The sequence below is a fragment of the Somniosus microcephalus genome, unplaced genomic scaffold (genome assembly GCF_052327205.1).
Source record: "Somniosus microcephalus isolate GS21.2 unplaced genomic scaffold, FLI_Smic_1.0 unresolved_chr1, whole genome shotgun sequence".
NCBI lineage: Eukaryota > Metazoa > Chordata > Chondrichthyes > Squaliformes > Somniosidae > Somniosus > Somniosus microcephalus.
In genome coordinates this window covers 153,752,487-153,768,132 of record NW_028225179.1, presented here as the reverse complement: position 1 = coordinate 153,768,132, position 15,646 = coordinate 153,752,487, and the positions used below count along the sequence as shown (strand labels likewise).

The 15,646-nt window shown below is 48.9% G+C and overlaps 1 protein-coding gene across 1 annotated transcript; it reads right to left on the bottom strand.

The window, feature by feature from the left end:
- Positions 1-379: 379 nt before the first annotated feature.
- On the bottom strand, positions 380-5,640 carry LOC147096271 (ret finger protein-like 4A). The gene is made up of 4 exons (XM_085973802.1): positions 5,541-5,640; positions 5,334-5,420; positions 4,747-4,773; positions 380-762 (listed from the first exon to the last, which is right to left on the bottom strand). The coding sequence occupies exons 1-4, from the start codon at positions 5,638-5,640 to the stop codon at positions 380-382; spliced, it is 597 nt and encodes a 198-aa protein (XP_085829928.1).
- Positions 5,641-15,646: the final 10,006 nt, after the last annotated feature.

The following is a 15,646-nucleotide window of genomic DNA, read 5'->3' as shown; positions in this document are numbered from 1 at the left end:
GCATCGTCTTTCTCCATAGTGAACACAGATGCAAAAAATTCATTTAAAACCCCGCCTACGTCATCTGGTTCTACACACAGATTGCCACTTTGGTCCCTAATGGGCCCTACCCTTTCCCTGGTTATCCTCTTGCCCTTAATATACTTATAAAACATCTTAGGATTTTCCTTTATTTTGCTCGCCAGTGTTATTTCATGGCCCCTCCTCGCCCTCCTAATTTCTTTTTTAAGTATGCCCCTGCACTTTTTATACTCCTCTAGGGCTTCTTCCGTCTTTAGTCTTTTGTAACTGCCAAAAGCTCCCCTTTTATTTCTAATGCATTTTTGTATCTCCCTTGTCATCCAAGGTTCCCTTTGCTTGTTGGTCCCACCCTTGACCTTTAGTGTATGTTGACGTATATTCCGATCTTCAGGAACCTGCCCCGGATTGAGATTCGCAAAGGGGTGTCGTCGTTGGCCCAGTAGGCCTTCCGGTCCCGCCCAATGGTCCAGTATCCGTTTCCGGGGTTCAGAGGTGACTTGCCCTCCCTGGCCACCGATTCCTTGGCCACTCCCAGGTCCCAGTCGGACGTGCTCCCCACTGCCACCTCCCAGTAGTGTCTCCCGGTGGCGAAGCCGTCCTTTCCCAGCACGGATAACCTGGACTCAAACCTCTTGCCAATGTCGGAGGGAATCTTGGCTTCTGCAGTGTAGCTCACGCTGGTCAGATCGGAGGACACCTTGAGGTTTGGGTTTGCGGTCTCACAGTCCAGGGTCACGGGAACTAAGGGGCGAGAAAGAAAAAAGGAGCAGATTTAATCCCTGCACTGGGTAGGGTTCAGTGCTGTTTGACAAACCTAAAGCGGAGGTTAACTCGGAGTAACAACGCAAGACAGGATATTAAAAGGAGGGGCAATCATACACTTGGAGCACGGAGCACATTTCTATTCTCCATATTACAAAAAAGGATATAGGAGCACTGGGGAAAAATGCAAAAAAGATTTACAAGGTTGATACCAGAACTGAGAGGTTACAACTATCAGGAAAGACTGAACAGGCTGGGGCTCTTTTCTCTCAGAGAGAAGACCAAGGGGTGACCTGATCGAGGTCTTGAAAATTATGAAAGGGTTCGATAGGGTAGACGTAGAGAAGATGTTTCCACTTGTGGGCGAGACCAGAACCAGACATGCAAGATAGTCACTAATAAATCCACTAGGGAATTCAGGAGAAACTTCTTTACCCAGAGAGAGTGGTGAGAATGTGGAACTCGCCACCACAGGGAGTGGTTGAGGTGAATAGCACAGATGCATTTAAGGGGAAGCTGGATAAACACATGAGGGAGAAAGGATTAGAAGGTTATGTTGGTAGGGGGCGATAAAGTAAGGTGGGAGGAGGCTCGTGTGGAACATAAACACCGGCATGGACCTGTTGGGCCCAACATACAGCTCTGGTCACCACATTACAGGAAAGAGGTCATTGCACTAGAGAGGGTACAGAGGAGATTTACGAGGATGTTGCCTGGGCTGGTGAATTTGAGCTATGAGGAATGATTGGATAGGCCGGGGTTGTTTTCTTTGGAACAGAAGGGGCTGAGGGGAGATTTAATCGAGGTGTATAAAATTATGGAGGGGCCGAGGTAGAGTGGACAGGAAGGACATTGTTCCCTCAGCAGAGAGGTCAAGAACCAGGGGGCCTTGATGTAAAGTAATTGGGAGAAGGATTCGAGAGGAGTTGAGGAGAACTTGTTTCACCCACAGGGTGGTGGGGGTCTGGAACTCACTGCCTCAAAGGGTGGTAGAGGCAGAAACAATCAATGCATTTAAAAAGTCCTTTGATATGCACCTGAAGTGCCGTAACCTACAGGGCTACGGACCAAGAGCTGGAAAGTGGGATTAGGCTGGATTGATCTTTGTCGGTCAGCAGACATAATGGGCCGAATGGCCTCCTGTGCCATAAAGTTCTATGATTCTATGAAATGGCCTGTTTCTGTTCTGTAAAATTCTACGTAAAGATGGACACTTGCAAAGGTGACATTGCAGGTAATTACCAACACAGGTACTTAATGAGGAGGGTAGCTATGGCTAAAGAAGAAGAAATTAAAGGGGAGGGTAATTCTGCGGCCAAGTACTTTAAAGGGGAGGGTAACACCATTGGTCGGTACCATCACTGCCAGTTCGGCCCTCGCTAGTTCCATTAACTCGCTTTAAAGGGAAACTCTGCACAGCCATTGTGGAGTGGGTATGAAGTGGATACGCTGGGTTGAAACATAGAAGATAGGAGCAGGAGTAGGCCATTCGGCCCCTCGAGCCTGCTCCGCCATTCGATGCGATCATGGCTGATCATCCAAATTCAGTACCCGGTCCCTGCTTTCTCCCCATACCCCTTGATCCCTTTAGCCTTGAGAAATATATCCAACTCCTTCTTGAATATATTTAATGTATCGGCCTCTACTGCCTTCTGTGGTAGAGAATTCCACAGGTTCACCACTCTCTGGGTGAAGAAATTCCTCCTCATTTCTGTCCTAAATGGCCTACCCCTTATCCTTAGACTGTGACCCCTGGTTCTGGACTCCCCGACCATCAGGAACATCCTTCCTGCATCTAGTCTGTCCAGTCCTGTCAGAATTTTATAAGTTTCAATGAGATCCCCTCTCATTCTTCTAAACTCCAGCGAGTACAAGCCCAATCGACCCAATCTCTCCTCATACGTCATTCCTGCCATCCCAGGTATCAGCCTGGTGAATCTTCGCTGAACTCCTTCCATGGCAAGAACCTCCTTCCTCAGATAAGGCGACCAAAACCGCACACAATACTCAAGATGTGGTCTCACCAAGGCCCTATATAACTGCAGCAAGACATCCTTGTTCCTGTACTCGAACCCTCTTGCTATGAAGGCCAACATGCCATTTGCCTTCTTAACCGCCTGCTGCACCTGCATGCTTACCTTCAGCGACTGGTGCACAAGGACACCCAGGTCTCGTTGCACTTCCCCCTTCTCCCAATCTATTGCCATTCAGATAATAATCTACCTTCCTGTTTTTGCCACCAAAGTGGATATCCTCACATTTATCCACATTATACTGCATCTGCCACGCTTTTGCCCAATCACCCAACCTGTCCAAATCATCCTGGAGTTTCTCGGCATCCTCCTCACAGCACACATGCCCACCCAGCTTTGTGTCATCTGCAAATTTGGAGATATTACATCTAGTTCCCTTGTCCAGATCATTAATATATATTGTGAATAGCTGGGGTCCAAGAACCGATCCCTGCGGTACCCCACTAGTCACTGCCTGCCACTCGGAAAAAGACCCGTCTATTCCAACTCTTGGCTTTCTGTCTGCCAACCAGTTCTCTATCCAAGTCAATACCTTGCCCCCAATCCCATGTGCCTTAAGTTTACATGCTAATCTCTTATGCGGGACCTTATCGAAAGCCTTCTGAAAGTCCAAATACACCACACCCACTGGTTCTTCCTTATCTATTTTACCAGTTACATCCTCAAAAAATTCCAGTAGATTAGTCAAGCACGATTTACTTTTTGTAAATCCATGTTGACTTTGTCCGATCCTGTCACTGTTTTCCAAGTGCTCTGCTATTACATCTTTTATAATGGACTCTAGCATTTTCCCCACTACCGATGTCAGGCTTACCGGTCTGTAATTCCCCGTTTTCTCTCTACCACCTTTTTTGAATAGTGGGGTAACATTAGCTACCCTCCAATCCATGGGTACTCTTCCAGATTCCATCGAATGCTGGAAGATGATTCCTCGGTGTCCCCTTGTTAGGAAGGCGGGGGGGGCGGGTGGGGGGGGGCTCTGATTTCCAGGAACCTAGACTCCCATTACAGCAAGTTCCTGCGGTACAAATCAGAGTCTCTATCGAGCGTTTTAGGTTAACCAAGCGATAAAGAGATTAACGTCGCCGGAAGAGGGGAGGAGGCGCGGCAGCGAGCGCGGGGGTTGCGGATCCCGCTGCCCACCTGGCGAGTTCCCTATCTCGGCCACGCTGCCGCCAGGAGACACTCGAACGGAGGGAGGGATTAAACCGTGCAAGGGAGGCCTCACCGGGAACCCCCCTCCCTTACAGGTGGAACCATCTTACCTGCTCAGTCTCTCAGTCAGAGCACACCACTTGGTGTTGGGGGGGTGGGGGGTGGTGGAGGGAGGGAGGGAGGATGTAGATCAGGCTGGTGAATAGTGCAAACCTGGGCTGAGGGGCTTCAGTTCATGTGGAGAGACTGGAGAAACTGGGCTTGTTATCCTTCGGGTAGAGAAGGTTAGGTGCAGATTTAAGAGAGGGTTTTGATAGTTTCTCCTTATTTACTCTGTTTCCAGTGGCAGGATGGTCGGTAACCAGAGGACACAGATTTAAGATAATTGGCAAAAGAACCAGAGGGGGAGAGGAGAAGACCTTTTTTTTGTTACGCAGCGAGTTGTTATGATCTGGAATGCACTGCCCGATAGTGGAAGCAGATTCAATATTAACTTCCAAAAAAGAGAATTGGATAAATACTTGAACAGGAAAATTTGCAGGGCTCTGGGGAAAGAGCGAGGTGGGGGGGGAGGGGGGGGTGGGGAGTGGGACTAATTGGATAGCTCTTTCAAAGAGCCGGCACAGGCACGATGGGCTGAATGGCCTCCTGTGTTGTATGATGCGAAGAGAATGAGATAAATTCCCACTCCCCCACACACACATACAGACACACTCACACTGACACACACACTCTCACACACAATATGGAGTCTCAGATAAGCAGCAAATCTTACCCGCAACACTGGTAATTCTCTGAATGGCTGAAAGGATAAGAAGAATGAAAGATTAACTCGTTTTTAATAGATGATTCATTATACATTTATTCAGTTATTAGAAAATGTCTAAAAGAGACCGTATTCCTGAAGATACAGACGGACAGATACTGTGACATCGATCTGCCCTCTATTTAAGGAGAGGTGCTAAAACAGTTAAATCGAGGGGCAGAGAAAGAGGGAGTTCACTCGCTAATATCAGCAGCTGTAGATTCTGGCCGCGTGTATTAGCGACACTGAACACAGCGGGTAGATTTCCCCCGAATATCTTCTTCGGCAGCACCTCCCCAAGCCCGCGACCTCCACCACCTCGAAGGGCAAGGGCAGCAGGCACACAGGAACATCACCACCTCCAAGTTCCCCAAGTCACACATCATCCCCACTTGGAAATATATCGTCGCTGGATCAAAATCCTGGAACTCCCTACCCAACAGCACTGTGGGAGCACCTTCACCACACGGACTGCAGCGGTTCAAGAAGGCGCCGCACCACCACCTTCTCAAGGGCAATAAATCCCGTGAATGGATAAATAATATCCTGTATCCTACCTTTTTTTGAGAGACGGCGAATCTTGTCTAGAAAGGAAGACGACAGCCAGTTAGTGAAGAGCTTTATGCACCTGCCAATCGTTGGGGCTTATACCGAACACGTTTTGGCCTTTAAGTGTAAATCGGAGGCGATCTCGATTAGAACGCTTGCAGTCTGTGGGCCCGCAGATAAGTTTAACTATACAATATAAATGACATACTTTAAACCATTGCAGAAACATTTAGGGAAATCTACTCTTCCCAGTTGCATCCCTTTTTCACTCCCAAGGACACTGTTCCTGTTCCTCCTATCAGGAGTCAGAGTCATAATGGCACAGAAAGAGGCCATTCGGCCCAGCGAGTCCGTGCCAGCTCTCTGTGGAGCAATCCAGTCAGTCCCATTCCCCCACTCTATCCCCGTAGCCCCGCAAGTTTATTTCCCTCAAGTGCCTATCCAGTCTCCCCTTGAAAACATTGAGTGTCTCCGCTTCCATCACTTCCGTCGGCAGCGAGTTCCAGGTCATCACCACTCGCTGCATAAAAAAGTTTTTCTTCACATCCCCCCTGTATCTCTTGCCCAAAACCTTAAATCTGTGTCCCCTAGTCCTTGTACCATCAACTAGTGTGAACAGCCTTTCCCCGTCTAGCCTATCTGTTGTGTATGTACCTTTAAGGGAATAACTGGTCTCAGACTGCAGTACCGGCAGTGACCACCCCTGTATAAAAGGCGCTAGTGATCTTCTGTAGTTTCAGTTTCCCGATTGTCTCCATTCAGTAAAGACTTGTTTTGTTCAACTCCTGCTGTCCGTGTCTCAATCATACACGGACATAATATTGGCGACGAGCAGATACGAACTTACCTACAGTCTGCACCGCCTCCTGGGATCCATTCCTGAAGCGAATTGAGCAGAGGTCGAGGCCTGAAGGAAGAAAGAAGCAGTAGAAACGGGCGTCGACCGTGGGCATCCGCCCCTGAGTCAGCGGAGTTGAAGATTGCTGGAGAGGCTGTCGAGCGCGGGGCCTGGTTCCTGTCGACGGTGCTTCAGCTAATCGGGCTGGTGGCAGGTAGTACACTGATCCTTCCTGGGCTGCGGCGGTCTAGAACTCAAGCGGGTGGCTTGCGACGGGACCGAGCAGCATTGTCGGAAAGAGGAGAGAGAGCGAGGGTGGAGCACACAGGGCGCAGCCGGTGCTACGAAGCCGGGCAGCGTACGGACCCAAGAAGAGGGAGGCAAGAGTCCCACAGGGTTGTTCCATGACGGGAAAATAATAAAATAACCAAGGGAATATATATAAAACGCGCAGGAAGCCGCGAGGGGCTGCAGGTTGCAACGGAAACCGCGGAAAGCAGCGCTAGCAACAGCGGGGAAGAAGGCACGCGCGGGAGGCGCCATCTTAATCCAGCGGGGAAGGCGGCAAAGCGCGCGAAGCGCCATTTTGTTAAATCGGGGAAGATGGCAAAGCGCGGGAGGCGCCATTTTAGATTTTCAAGATGCCAAAGACTGGCTGTATCACTGCCTTTGATAATGCAATAGAGCACTGGACCACGTATGTGGAAAGAGTCGAGGTATATTGCGAGGCAAACGAAATAGCCGAGGAGAAAAAGGCATCGGTACTGCTAAATTTAATGGGCGCAAGAACGTACGGCCTATTGCGGGACCTGATTGCTCCAGCCAAACCGAAGGCGAAGAGTTTTAACGACATTGTTGCTATCCTACAGGAACACCTAAACCCTGCACCACTGCTGATAGCAGAAAGATTTAAATTCCACAGGAGAACTCAGCGTAAAGATGAGAGCAATGCTGAGTACCTTACAGAACTACGCAAGCTAGCAAAGCACTGCCAGTTCGGAGCAGGACTGGCCGATACACTACGAGACAAATTTGTCTGTGGACTCCTGAGTGAAGGAACCCAGAAGAGGTTACTCTCAGAGAAAGAGCTGACGCTAGATAAGGCTTTCAGCGTGGCAGTATCGTACGAAGCAGCAGCCAGGGGAGCTGCGGAAATACAACAAAAGCCACAGGAATACGGCACCCACGAAATGACACGGGAATTTGCAAAATGTTATCGCTGCGGCAGAACTAACCATGACCAGAAGGACTGCTGGTCCAAGGATAAAATATGCAGGCAATGCGGAAAGATGGGACACATTGCACGAGTTTGCAGGTCTGGGAAGAAGACCAACGACAACAAAAAGGCTACAAAGGAACCGTACAGGAAAGTACAAAAGCTGACGGACAATAGTTCCGAAGACCAGATGAGCGATAGTGAATCCGGGAACAAGAGACTAAGCTGTCTCAAACTGCACAACGTAATCGCAAAAGAGGATCACCGAGCCATTTGGGTCACCCTCACGATAGCAGGGTCTCAAGTCAAAATGGAATTGGATACAGGATCAGCCCTAACCGTCATGAATCGACGAGACTACGAGCGACTATTCTCACACATACCCTTGAGAGAGACATCCATTGTCTTGAGGACGTATACGGGGCAAAAAGTATACCCCAGAGGGAAAATAAGGGTGCCTGTCGAATACAACGGCAAGAAAATACGGAAATTGTATCTCTACATTCTGCAAGATGGTGGACCACCGTTATTGGGACGACAATGGATCAGAAAGATAAGTTTAGACTGGCACTCCATTCAGGCACTGACGGTGGCTGGTAAAAAGGATGACGACGTCACTCCTGGACGATTGTCAACAATCTTAGCTGACGCCAAAGAGGTTTTTCAACAAGAACTGGGCACTCTTAAAGGCGTAACCGCCTCAATAAAAATAGAGGAGAATGCAATTCCCAAGTTTTTCAAAGCAAGACCGGTACCATACGCAATTCGCCCAGCCGTCGAGGCAGAGCTAGAGAATCTGGAGACGGCAGGCGTGTTATCTAAGGTAGACTGGAGCGAGTGGGCGACACCCATTGTTCCTGTCATGAAGAAAACGTTAAACAATAAGTCTGAGGAGCCAAGGAAGGTTCGCATTTGTGGGGACTTCGAGGTGATGGTGAACCCTGTCCTTCACACAGTACAATATCCTCTTCCAAGGATAGAAGATATCTTCGCCTCGCTATCTGGAGGGAAGCGTTTTACTAAAATTGACCTAGCACAAGCATATTTGCAGATGGAGGTTGAAGAATCCTCTAGGAAGTATCTCACGATAAACACTCACAAAGGTCTTTACCAGTATAATCGACTGGTATTCGGAGTAGCATCAGCTCCGGCGATATGGCAAAGAGCGATGGAACAAGTCCTGCAAGGGAATCCGGGGACTCTGTTACTTGGACGACATCCTAGTGACAGGTGAAGATGACAGTGAACACCTTAACAACCTAGAACAGGTGCTCACTAAACTACAGGAACATGGGCTACGAGCCAACCGCCCCAAGTGCGAGTTTTTTAAGGAACAGATATCGTATTGTGGCCACGTGATTGATGAAGAGGGGTTACATAAGTCCCCGGACAAAATTGAAGCGGTTGTAAAGGCCCCAGCGCCTGAAAATGTGTCGCAACTGAGGTCATTCCTCGGATTGGTAAATTACTACCATAAGTTTTTACCGAATTTGTCCACAATTCTGCCCCCACTGAATGCCCTATTACGAACGGGAGTGGCATGGAAATGGAGCAATGACTGTAAGCGGGCCTTTCAGAAGAGTAAGGACTTAATCACTTCAGGGGAAGTATTGGCTCACTACAACCCATCACTGCCGATAAGACTGGCGTGTGATGCATCTCCCTACGGCATTGGGGCAGTACTGTCACATAAATTCCTTGATGGGTTAGAGAGGCCGATAGCTTTTGCGTCACGTTCGTTAACTTCGGCCGAGCGTAACTACGCCCAGATTGACAGAGGCCCTCAGCCTAGTGTGGGGGGTGAAGAAGTTCAATCACTACCTGCACGGTCAAAAATTTACTCTACTAACTGATCATCAACCTCTTGTCTCCATTTTCAACCCTCAGAAGGGCGTACCGATAATGACAGCACAACGGCTGCAGAGGTGGTCCCTTTTCCTAGGGGCACACCAATATGTCATCGAGTACAAAGGAACTAAGCAGCATGGGAATGCTGATGGATTGTCGCGCCTACCGTTGCCGACGGTGGAAGAAGAACTTACAGTGGATCCGATGGATATATTCCACTCGACCATAGTCGAATGTCTCCCCGTGACGAATGCAAGCATAGAAAAGGAAACACGGAATGACCCGACACTATCCCGGGTCTATGATTTAACGGTGAAGGGATGGCCAGCACATGGCGAACCACTGCTGCCAGCATTCTCGCCGAGAAGAGAACAGCTGTCAGTGTGCAGAGGAACCTTGGTGTGTGGGTCCAGAGTAGTAATTCCACCTAAGTTGACGGATAGAGTGCTCAATGAGCTTCATGAGGGTCATCTGGGTGGGGTAAAAATGAAGAACTTAGCCAGAGCGTTTGTGTGGTGGCCGGGAATCGATAGAGAAATCGAAGAGATGACCAAGAGCTGTACAGGATGCCAGAAGGTCCAAAACGCCCCACCACAAGCTCCTCTACATCCATGGGAGTGGCCCTCATCTCCATGGCAAAGGGTGCACGTTGATTTTGCTGGTCCCTTTATGGACTCGATGTTTTTAATTGCAGTGGGTGCCCATTCAAAGTGGCCAGAGGAAATAAAAATGTCCTCAACCACCACAGAAAAAACCATCACAGTCTTATGAACCATATTCACTAGAAATGGGCTGCCTGAACAGATTTGCTCTGACAATGGACCACAGTTTGTGTCTGAAGAGTTCCGGAGGTTCTTAAAGAACAATGGTGTTAAGCATTACACATCTGCCCCATATCATCCAGCCACTAATGGATTGGCCGAGAGGTTTGTTCAAACATTCAAGAAGGCTATCAAGGCAATGTGTAATGAAGAGATACCCCTACAACACAAGGTGGACTACTTCTTGTTTGCCTACCGGAATGCGACACATGCAGTCACCAACCAAACTCCAGCCATGATGTTCTTCAATCGAAGACTACGATGCCGCTTGGATTTGGTTAAGCCAAATGTCCGAAGAGATGTGGAGAACAGGCAGTTTCAGAATATGAATGAAAGGCCGACCAGGAGTTTTAAGATAGGTCAACCTGTTTTGGCCCGGGACTACCGCACAGAGAAATGACAGCCAGGAACGATTTGTACACGGCAAGGACCTCTCATGTATACCGCGGACATTGGAGAGAGCATTGTAAGACGCCATGCTGACCAGATTCTAGAGTCACTGGAAAACATCAACCCTACACCACGATCTGATACACCTGGCGATGAAACCGACGTACCAATTGCAGCTACCGCAGAATCGGCGATCTTGGAAGCAGATGAACCAAACAACGACATTGATTCAGACTCAATCTTGCCAGAAGAACCTGATACCCCAAAGAGGCGTTATCCAGACAGAATCAGGAAGTCTCCACAAAGACTGAACTTATAATTGCTTAACCTTAACCAATGTATCTAACAACTGTAATTGTGATTGTAATTAGTTATCATTTAGTTGTTAAATGAATGTTATGTACTGTTTATCTAAAAGGGGAGTTGTTGTGTATGTACCTTTAAGGGAATAACTGGTCTCAGACTGCAGTACCGGCAATGACCACCCCTGTATAAAAGGCGCTAGCGATCTTCTGTAGTTTCAGTTTTACACTTGTCTCCATTCAGTAAAGACTTGTTTTGTTCAACTCCTGCTGTCCGTATCTCAATCATAGACGGACATAATACTATCCAAACCCGTCATAATCTTGTACACCTCTATCAAATCACCCTTCAACCTCCTTTGCTCTAATGAAAACAAATCCAGCTTCTCCAACCTGTCCTTGTAGCTAAGATCCCCCATCCCCGGAACCATTCTGGTAAATCTCCTCTGCACCCTCTCAAGGGCCTTCACATCCTTCCTAAAGTGTGGTGACCAGAACTGGACGCAATACTCCAGCTGTGGTCTAACCAGTGCTTTATAAAGGTTCAGCATAACTTCTCTACTTTTGTACTCAATGCCTCTATTTATGAAGCCCAAGATCCCATATGCCAAGTTCAGTGACCTATGCCCCTGAAATTGTTGGGCCTCATGTCTCTGGAAAGAAGACCAAGAGGTGACCTGACAGAGGTCTTTAAAATTAGGAAAGGGTTCGATAGGGTCGATGTGGAGAAGATGTTTCCACGTGTGGGCGAGCTGGAGATCGCTAGATTTTTGTTGGGCAAGGGGCATCAAGGGATATGGAGCTAAGGTGGGTAAATGGAGTTAAGATACAGATCAGCCAAGATCTCACTGAATGGCGGAGCAGGCTCGAGGGGCTGAATGGCCTCCTCCTGCTCCCAGGAGAGTCCAGAACAAGGGGGCACCAATAATTCAAATAAAGAATTTTCTATGGGATACAAGGAGAAGGCAGGGACAGGGTACTGAATTTGGATGATCAGCCATGATCTCACTGAATGGCGGAGCAGGCTCGAGGGGCCGAATGGCCTACTCCTGCTCCTATCTTCTAAGTTTCTAAGAGGAATTTCTTTACACGGAGTTGGTGAGAATGTGGAACTCGCTGCCACATGGAGTGTATGCAGTAGAGGGTATTGATGCATTGAAAGGGAGGCTTGATGCATACATGAAGGGGAAGGGAATAGAGGGATATGGCGGGGGGGGTGAAGGGGAGAGCTGGGAAGAGGTCATTAAGTGGGAGGAGGCTCGTGTCGAGCATAAACACCAGCATGGACCAGGTGGGACGAATGGCCTGTTTAAGGACTACATGATTCCGACAATCCGCCAGTTTTTAAAATGTGATGCGATGGTTAGTGAGCTCTGGTGGGCAGCACATAAGAGCCGGAACAGGATGGATCTGCTTTCCCTGCCAAGCCCGAGTCTGCCTGTTTTCCAGAGTCTCACTTCACTCCTGGCCTGGCCACACACCCAACTCCTGATCTGCTTTGACCCTGCCGCAATTCCACCAAAGGCAGATTTGTCTTCCTGAATACAAAGTATTTCCAGCCCAGAAACAGGCCATTTGGCCCAACTGGTCCGTGCCGGTGTTTATGTTCCACACGAGCCTCCTCCCTCCCCTCTTCATCTCACCCCAGCAAAATATCCTTCTATAATAAAAACAGAAAATGCTGGAAATACTCAGCAGGTCAGGCAGCGTCTGTGCAGAGAGAAACAGAGTTAATGTTTCAGGTCGATTGTAGTGTATGTAACCGTCTACCTTTAAGAGACTATGTATGTAACCGTTCACCTTTAAGAGAACTATTTTAGGTGTGGCACTACTTGTTTGGCTTCTGTATACGGTAATACCGACGGTGACCACACCGGTATATAAGTGCTGTGGCATGACTTATTGGGCAGATTCGCCCTGACCTTCGAATAGTAAAGTCCTGTTGTGTGTTACTCCTGAAGTCTGTGTCGTAATTAACTGCACAACCCACAGACTTTACAGTGGCGACGAGTCCGATCGTACCCTGCGGCAACAATAATTTCAAAGCAACGAAAGAGCGTCGAAAAGAAGCAACCGCCCTCGTCATTCGGCTGGGAGAAAACTCAAGGCTGCAGCAATAGAAAGGAGGAAGACTTTAGCGACAAAAACTTCCATCAGCAACAGGCACTGACTGTCCCTTCTGCCACGGTGACTGTGAGTAAGGGAAAGTGAAAAGAATAGCCGGAGGATAAGGGCTGGGCACTCGACCACGGTCGAGGGGGAAAAGGAGCCGGACAAAAAGTCGGGTCCAACGGCGTCGTGAGAGACCGCGACCGGCGGGAAAAGCCGGGCGGTGACCGAAGCCACGAAGCGCTGCGACCGGGAGCGTAGGCGCGGGAAGAGAGAAACTCAGCCGCAGCCGGGGAGAGAAGCACCGGACTGCGAGAGGGCTGGGAGGCGCGATTGGGGTCCGAGCGAGCGGGAGAGGCAGAGCCGACCAAGAGAGACTGCGCGAGAGCCAGTCCAGCGGCTGAACTGTCCTCCGTCAACGGAGTGTAACCAGCACCGGTAGAGCCGAGCGAGCGAGAGAGAGGCAGAGCCGAGCAAGGGGAACTGTGCGAGAGCCAGTCCAGCGGCTGAACTGTCCTCCGTCAACGGGGTGTACCCAGCGCCGGTAGAGCCGAGCGAGCGGGAGAGAGACAGAGCCGAGCAAGGGGAACTGTGCGAGAGCCAGCCCAGCGGCTGAACCTGTTTGCCGTCAACGGGGTACCCAGAGCCGGTCGCCCTGCCATAAAATAAAAAAAAAAGGGAAAGCCTTGAAGCCGACGCGCAGGCTGTGAACCTGAAAGCCAGCGGCCGTCGCCCGTGGGGAAAGTGTACCCCTCCCGCCAGGGAAGAAACGCGGGAAGCCGCCATTAGGCGGGGAAGAAGACAGAAGCGGGAAACCGCCATTGAAGTGGGCGGGGAGAGAAGATAAGAGCGGGAAACCGCCATTTTCGCGGGAAAACCGCCATCTTAGAAAAAAAAAGAAATAATAATTTAAAGAAATACTTGTGTTGTTCCCAAAGAGAGGAAGATGCCTAAGCGTGGTAACATCAACGATTTTAATTCCGAAGTAGAAGACTGGGCCACGTACGTGGAACGCATTGAGAGCTATTGTGAGGCCAATAAAATAGAAGAAGATGACAAAGCTATAACCTTGCTGAACTCGATGGGCGCAAAGACATACGGGCTCTTGAAGCATCTACTAGCACCAGCTAAACCGGCGGATCAGACTTTCGATGATATTGTGGCTGTCCTGAAGGACCACTTGAACCCTACACCATTGATGTTGGCTGAACGATTCAAATTCTATGCGAGAACGCAACGGAAAGACGAAAGCAACGCGGAATACTTGGTTGAACTGCGGAGGCTAGCGAAAGACTGTCAGTTTAGGGACAACCTGGAAGAGGCACTGAGAGACAAATTCGTGTGCGGAATGTTGAAGGAAGAAACACAAAAACGACTGCTTGAAGAGAACGATCTTCCACTTGATAAGGCTGTCCTTATCGCAGCATCAAGCGAAGCCGCAGTGAAAGGAACTGCGGAAATGCAGCTAAAGGCAGCGGCACTCAGGGTACAACAAATTACTTCGGGTACAACGAAATGCTATCGTTGTGGAAAGACAACACACGACCAGAACCAATGCTGGTTTAAAAACCAAGAATGTAGGAAATGTGGCAAGCTTGGTCACATAGCTAAGGTATGCCGGTCAGGGAAGAAGACCAACAATAATGAGTCACCACAAAAGTGGTACAGAAAGGTACATGAGGTGACTAGGAAGAGTCCAGAGGAACAGAAGTCGGACTCACACTCCAACTGCAAAGGACTGGATAGTTTGAGAGTTCACAATGTGAGTAATGAAGCTGACCGACAAACTATCTGGATCACACTACAGATTGCAAAAGTCCAAGTGAAAATGGAAGTGGACACCGGATCGGCGCTGACGGTCATGAATAAGCGTGACTATAAAAAGTTATTCAAGCATATTCCACTACGGGATACGGAACTAGTACTACAGACATACACGGGGCACAAAGTATTCCCCATCGGAAAGATAGAAGTCAAGGTGAGATACAAGGATAAAGATTACCAAAGGATGGACCTGTATGTGTTGCCTGAGGGAGGTCCACCACTTCTGGGACGGGAGTGGATCCGGAAAATAAAGATAGACTGGCATTCACTAAACACCATGACGGTGGATTCCGGAAAGGAAGATGTCAAACCTGAACGGTTGTCCAGAATATTGGACGAAGCTAAAGAGGTATTCCAGCAAGGACTGGGAACACTGCGAGGAATTAAAGCAAAGGTTAAGATTGCAGAACATGCAAGCCCAAAATTTTTCAAAGCCAGATCGGTACCTTATGCGATACGACCAGCTGTGGAGGCAGAACTGGAAGAACTTGAACGATCATGGGTACTGTCAAAAGTGGACTGGAGTGAGTGGGCCACGCCCATTGTTCCTGTCATGAAGTCTTCACCAAGTAATAAGCCAGGGGGACCGGGGAAGGTCCGCATCTGCGGAGACTTCAAGATCACAGTGAATCCGGTGCTTCACACGGTACAATACCCGCTTCCGCGGATTGAAGATATCTTTGCTTCGTTGGCTGGAGGGAAACACTTCACCAAGATAGACCTGGCTCAGGCATACTTACAAATGGAAGTCGAGGAAGAGTCACGCCAGTACCTCACCATCAACACACACAGAGGATTGTATCGTTATAATAGACTGGTTTTTGGGGTAGCTTCGGCTCCAGCAATTTGGCAGAGGGCCATGGAGCAGGTATTACAAGGAATTCCAAGCACGCAGTGCTACTTAGACGATATCCTAATTATGGGAGAAGACGAGGAAGAACACCTCACAAATTTGAAACTGGTGCTCACCAGG

What these genes read in the sequence shown, in the direction of transcription:
- LOC147096271 (XM_085973802.1), bottom strand. Translation starts at nt 5,640, where the DNA reads ATGACTCTGACTCCTGATAGGAGGAACAGGAACAGTGTCCTTGGGAGT. An exon ending in CCCTAAATGTTTCTGCAATG is followed by an intron (nt 5,421 to 5,540) that starts GTTTAAAGTATG and finishes GTTCGGTATAAG; the next exon opens with CCCCAACGATTGGCAGGTGC. An exon ending in GAGAATTACCAGTGTTGCGG is followed by an intron (nt 763 to 4,746) that starts GTAAGATTTGCT and finishes CTCGCCCCTTAG; the next exon opens with TTCCCGTGACCCTGGACTGT.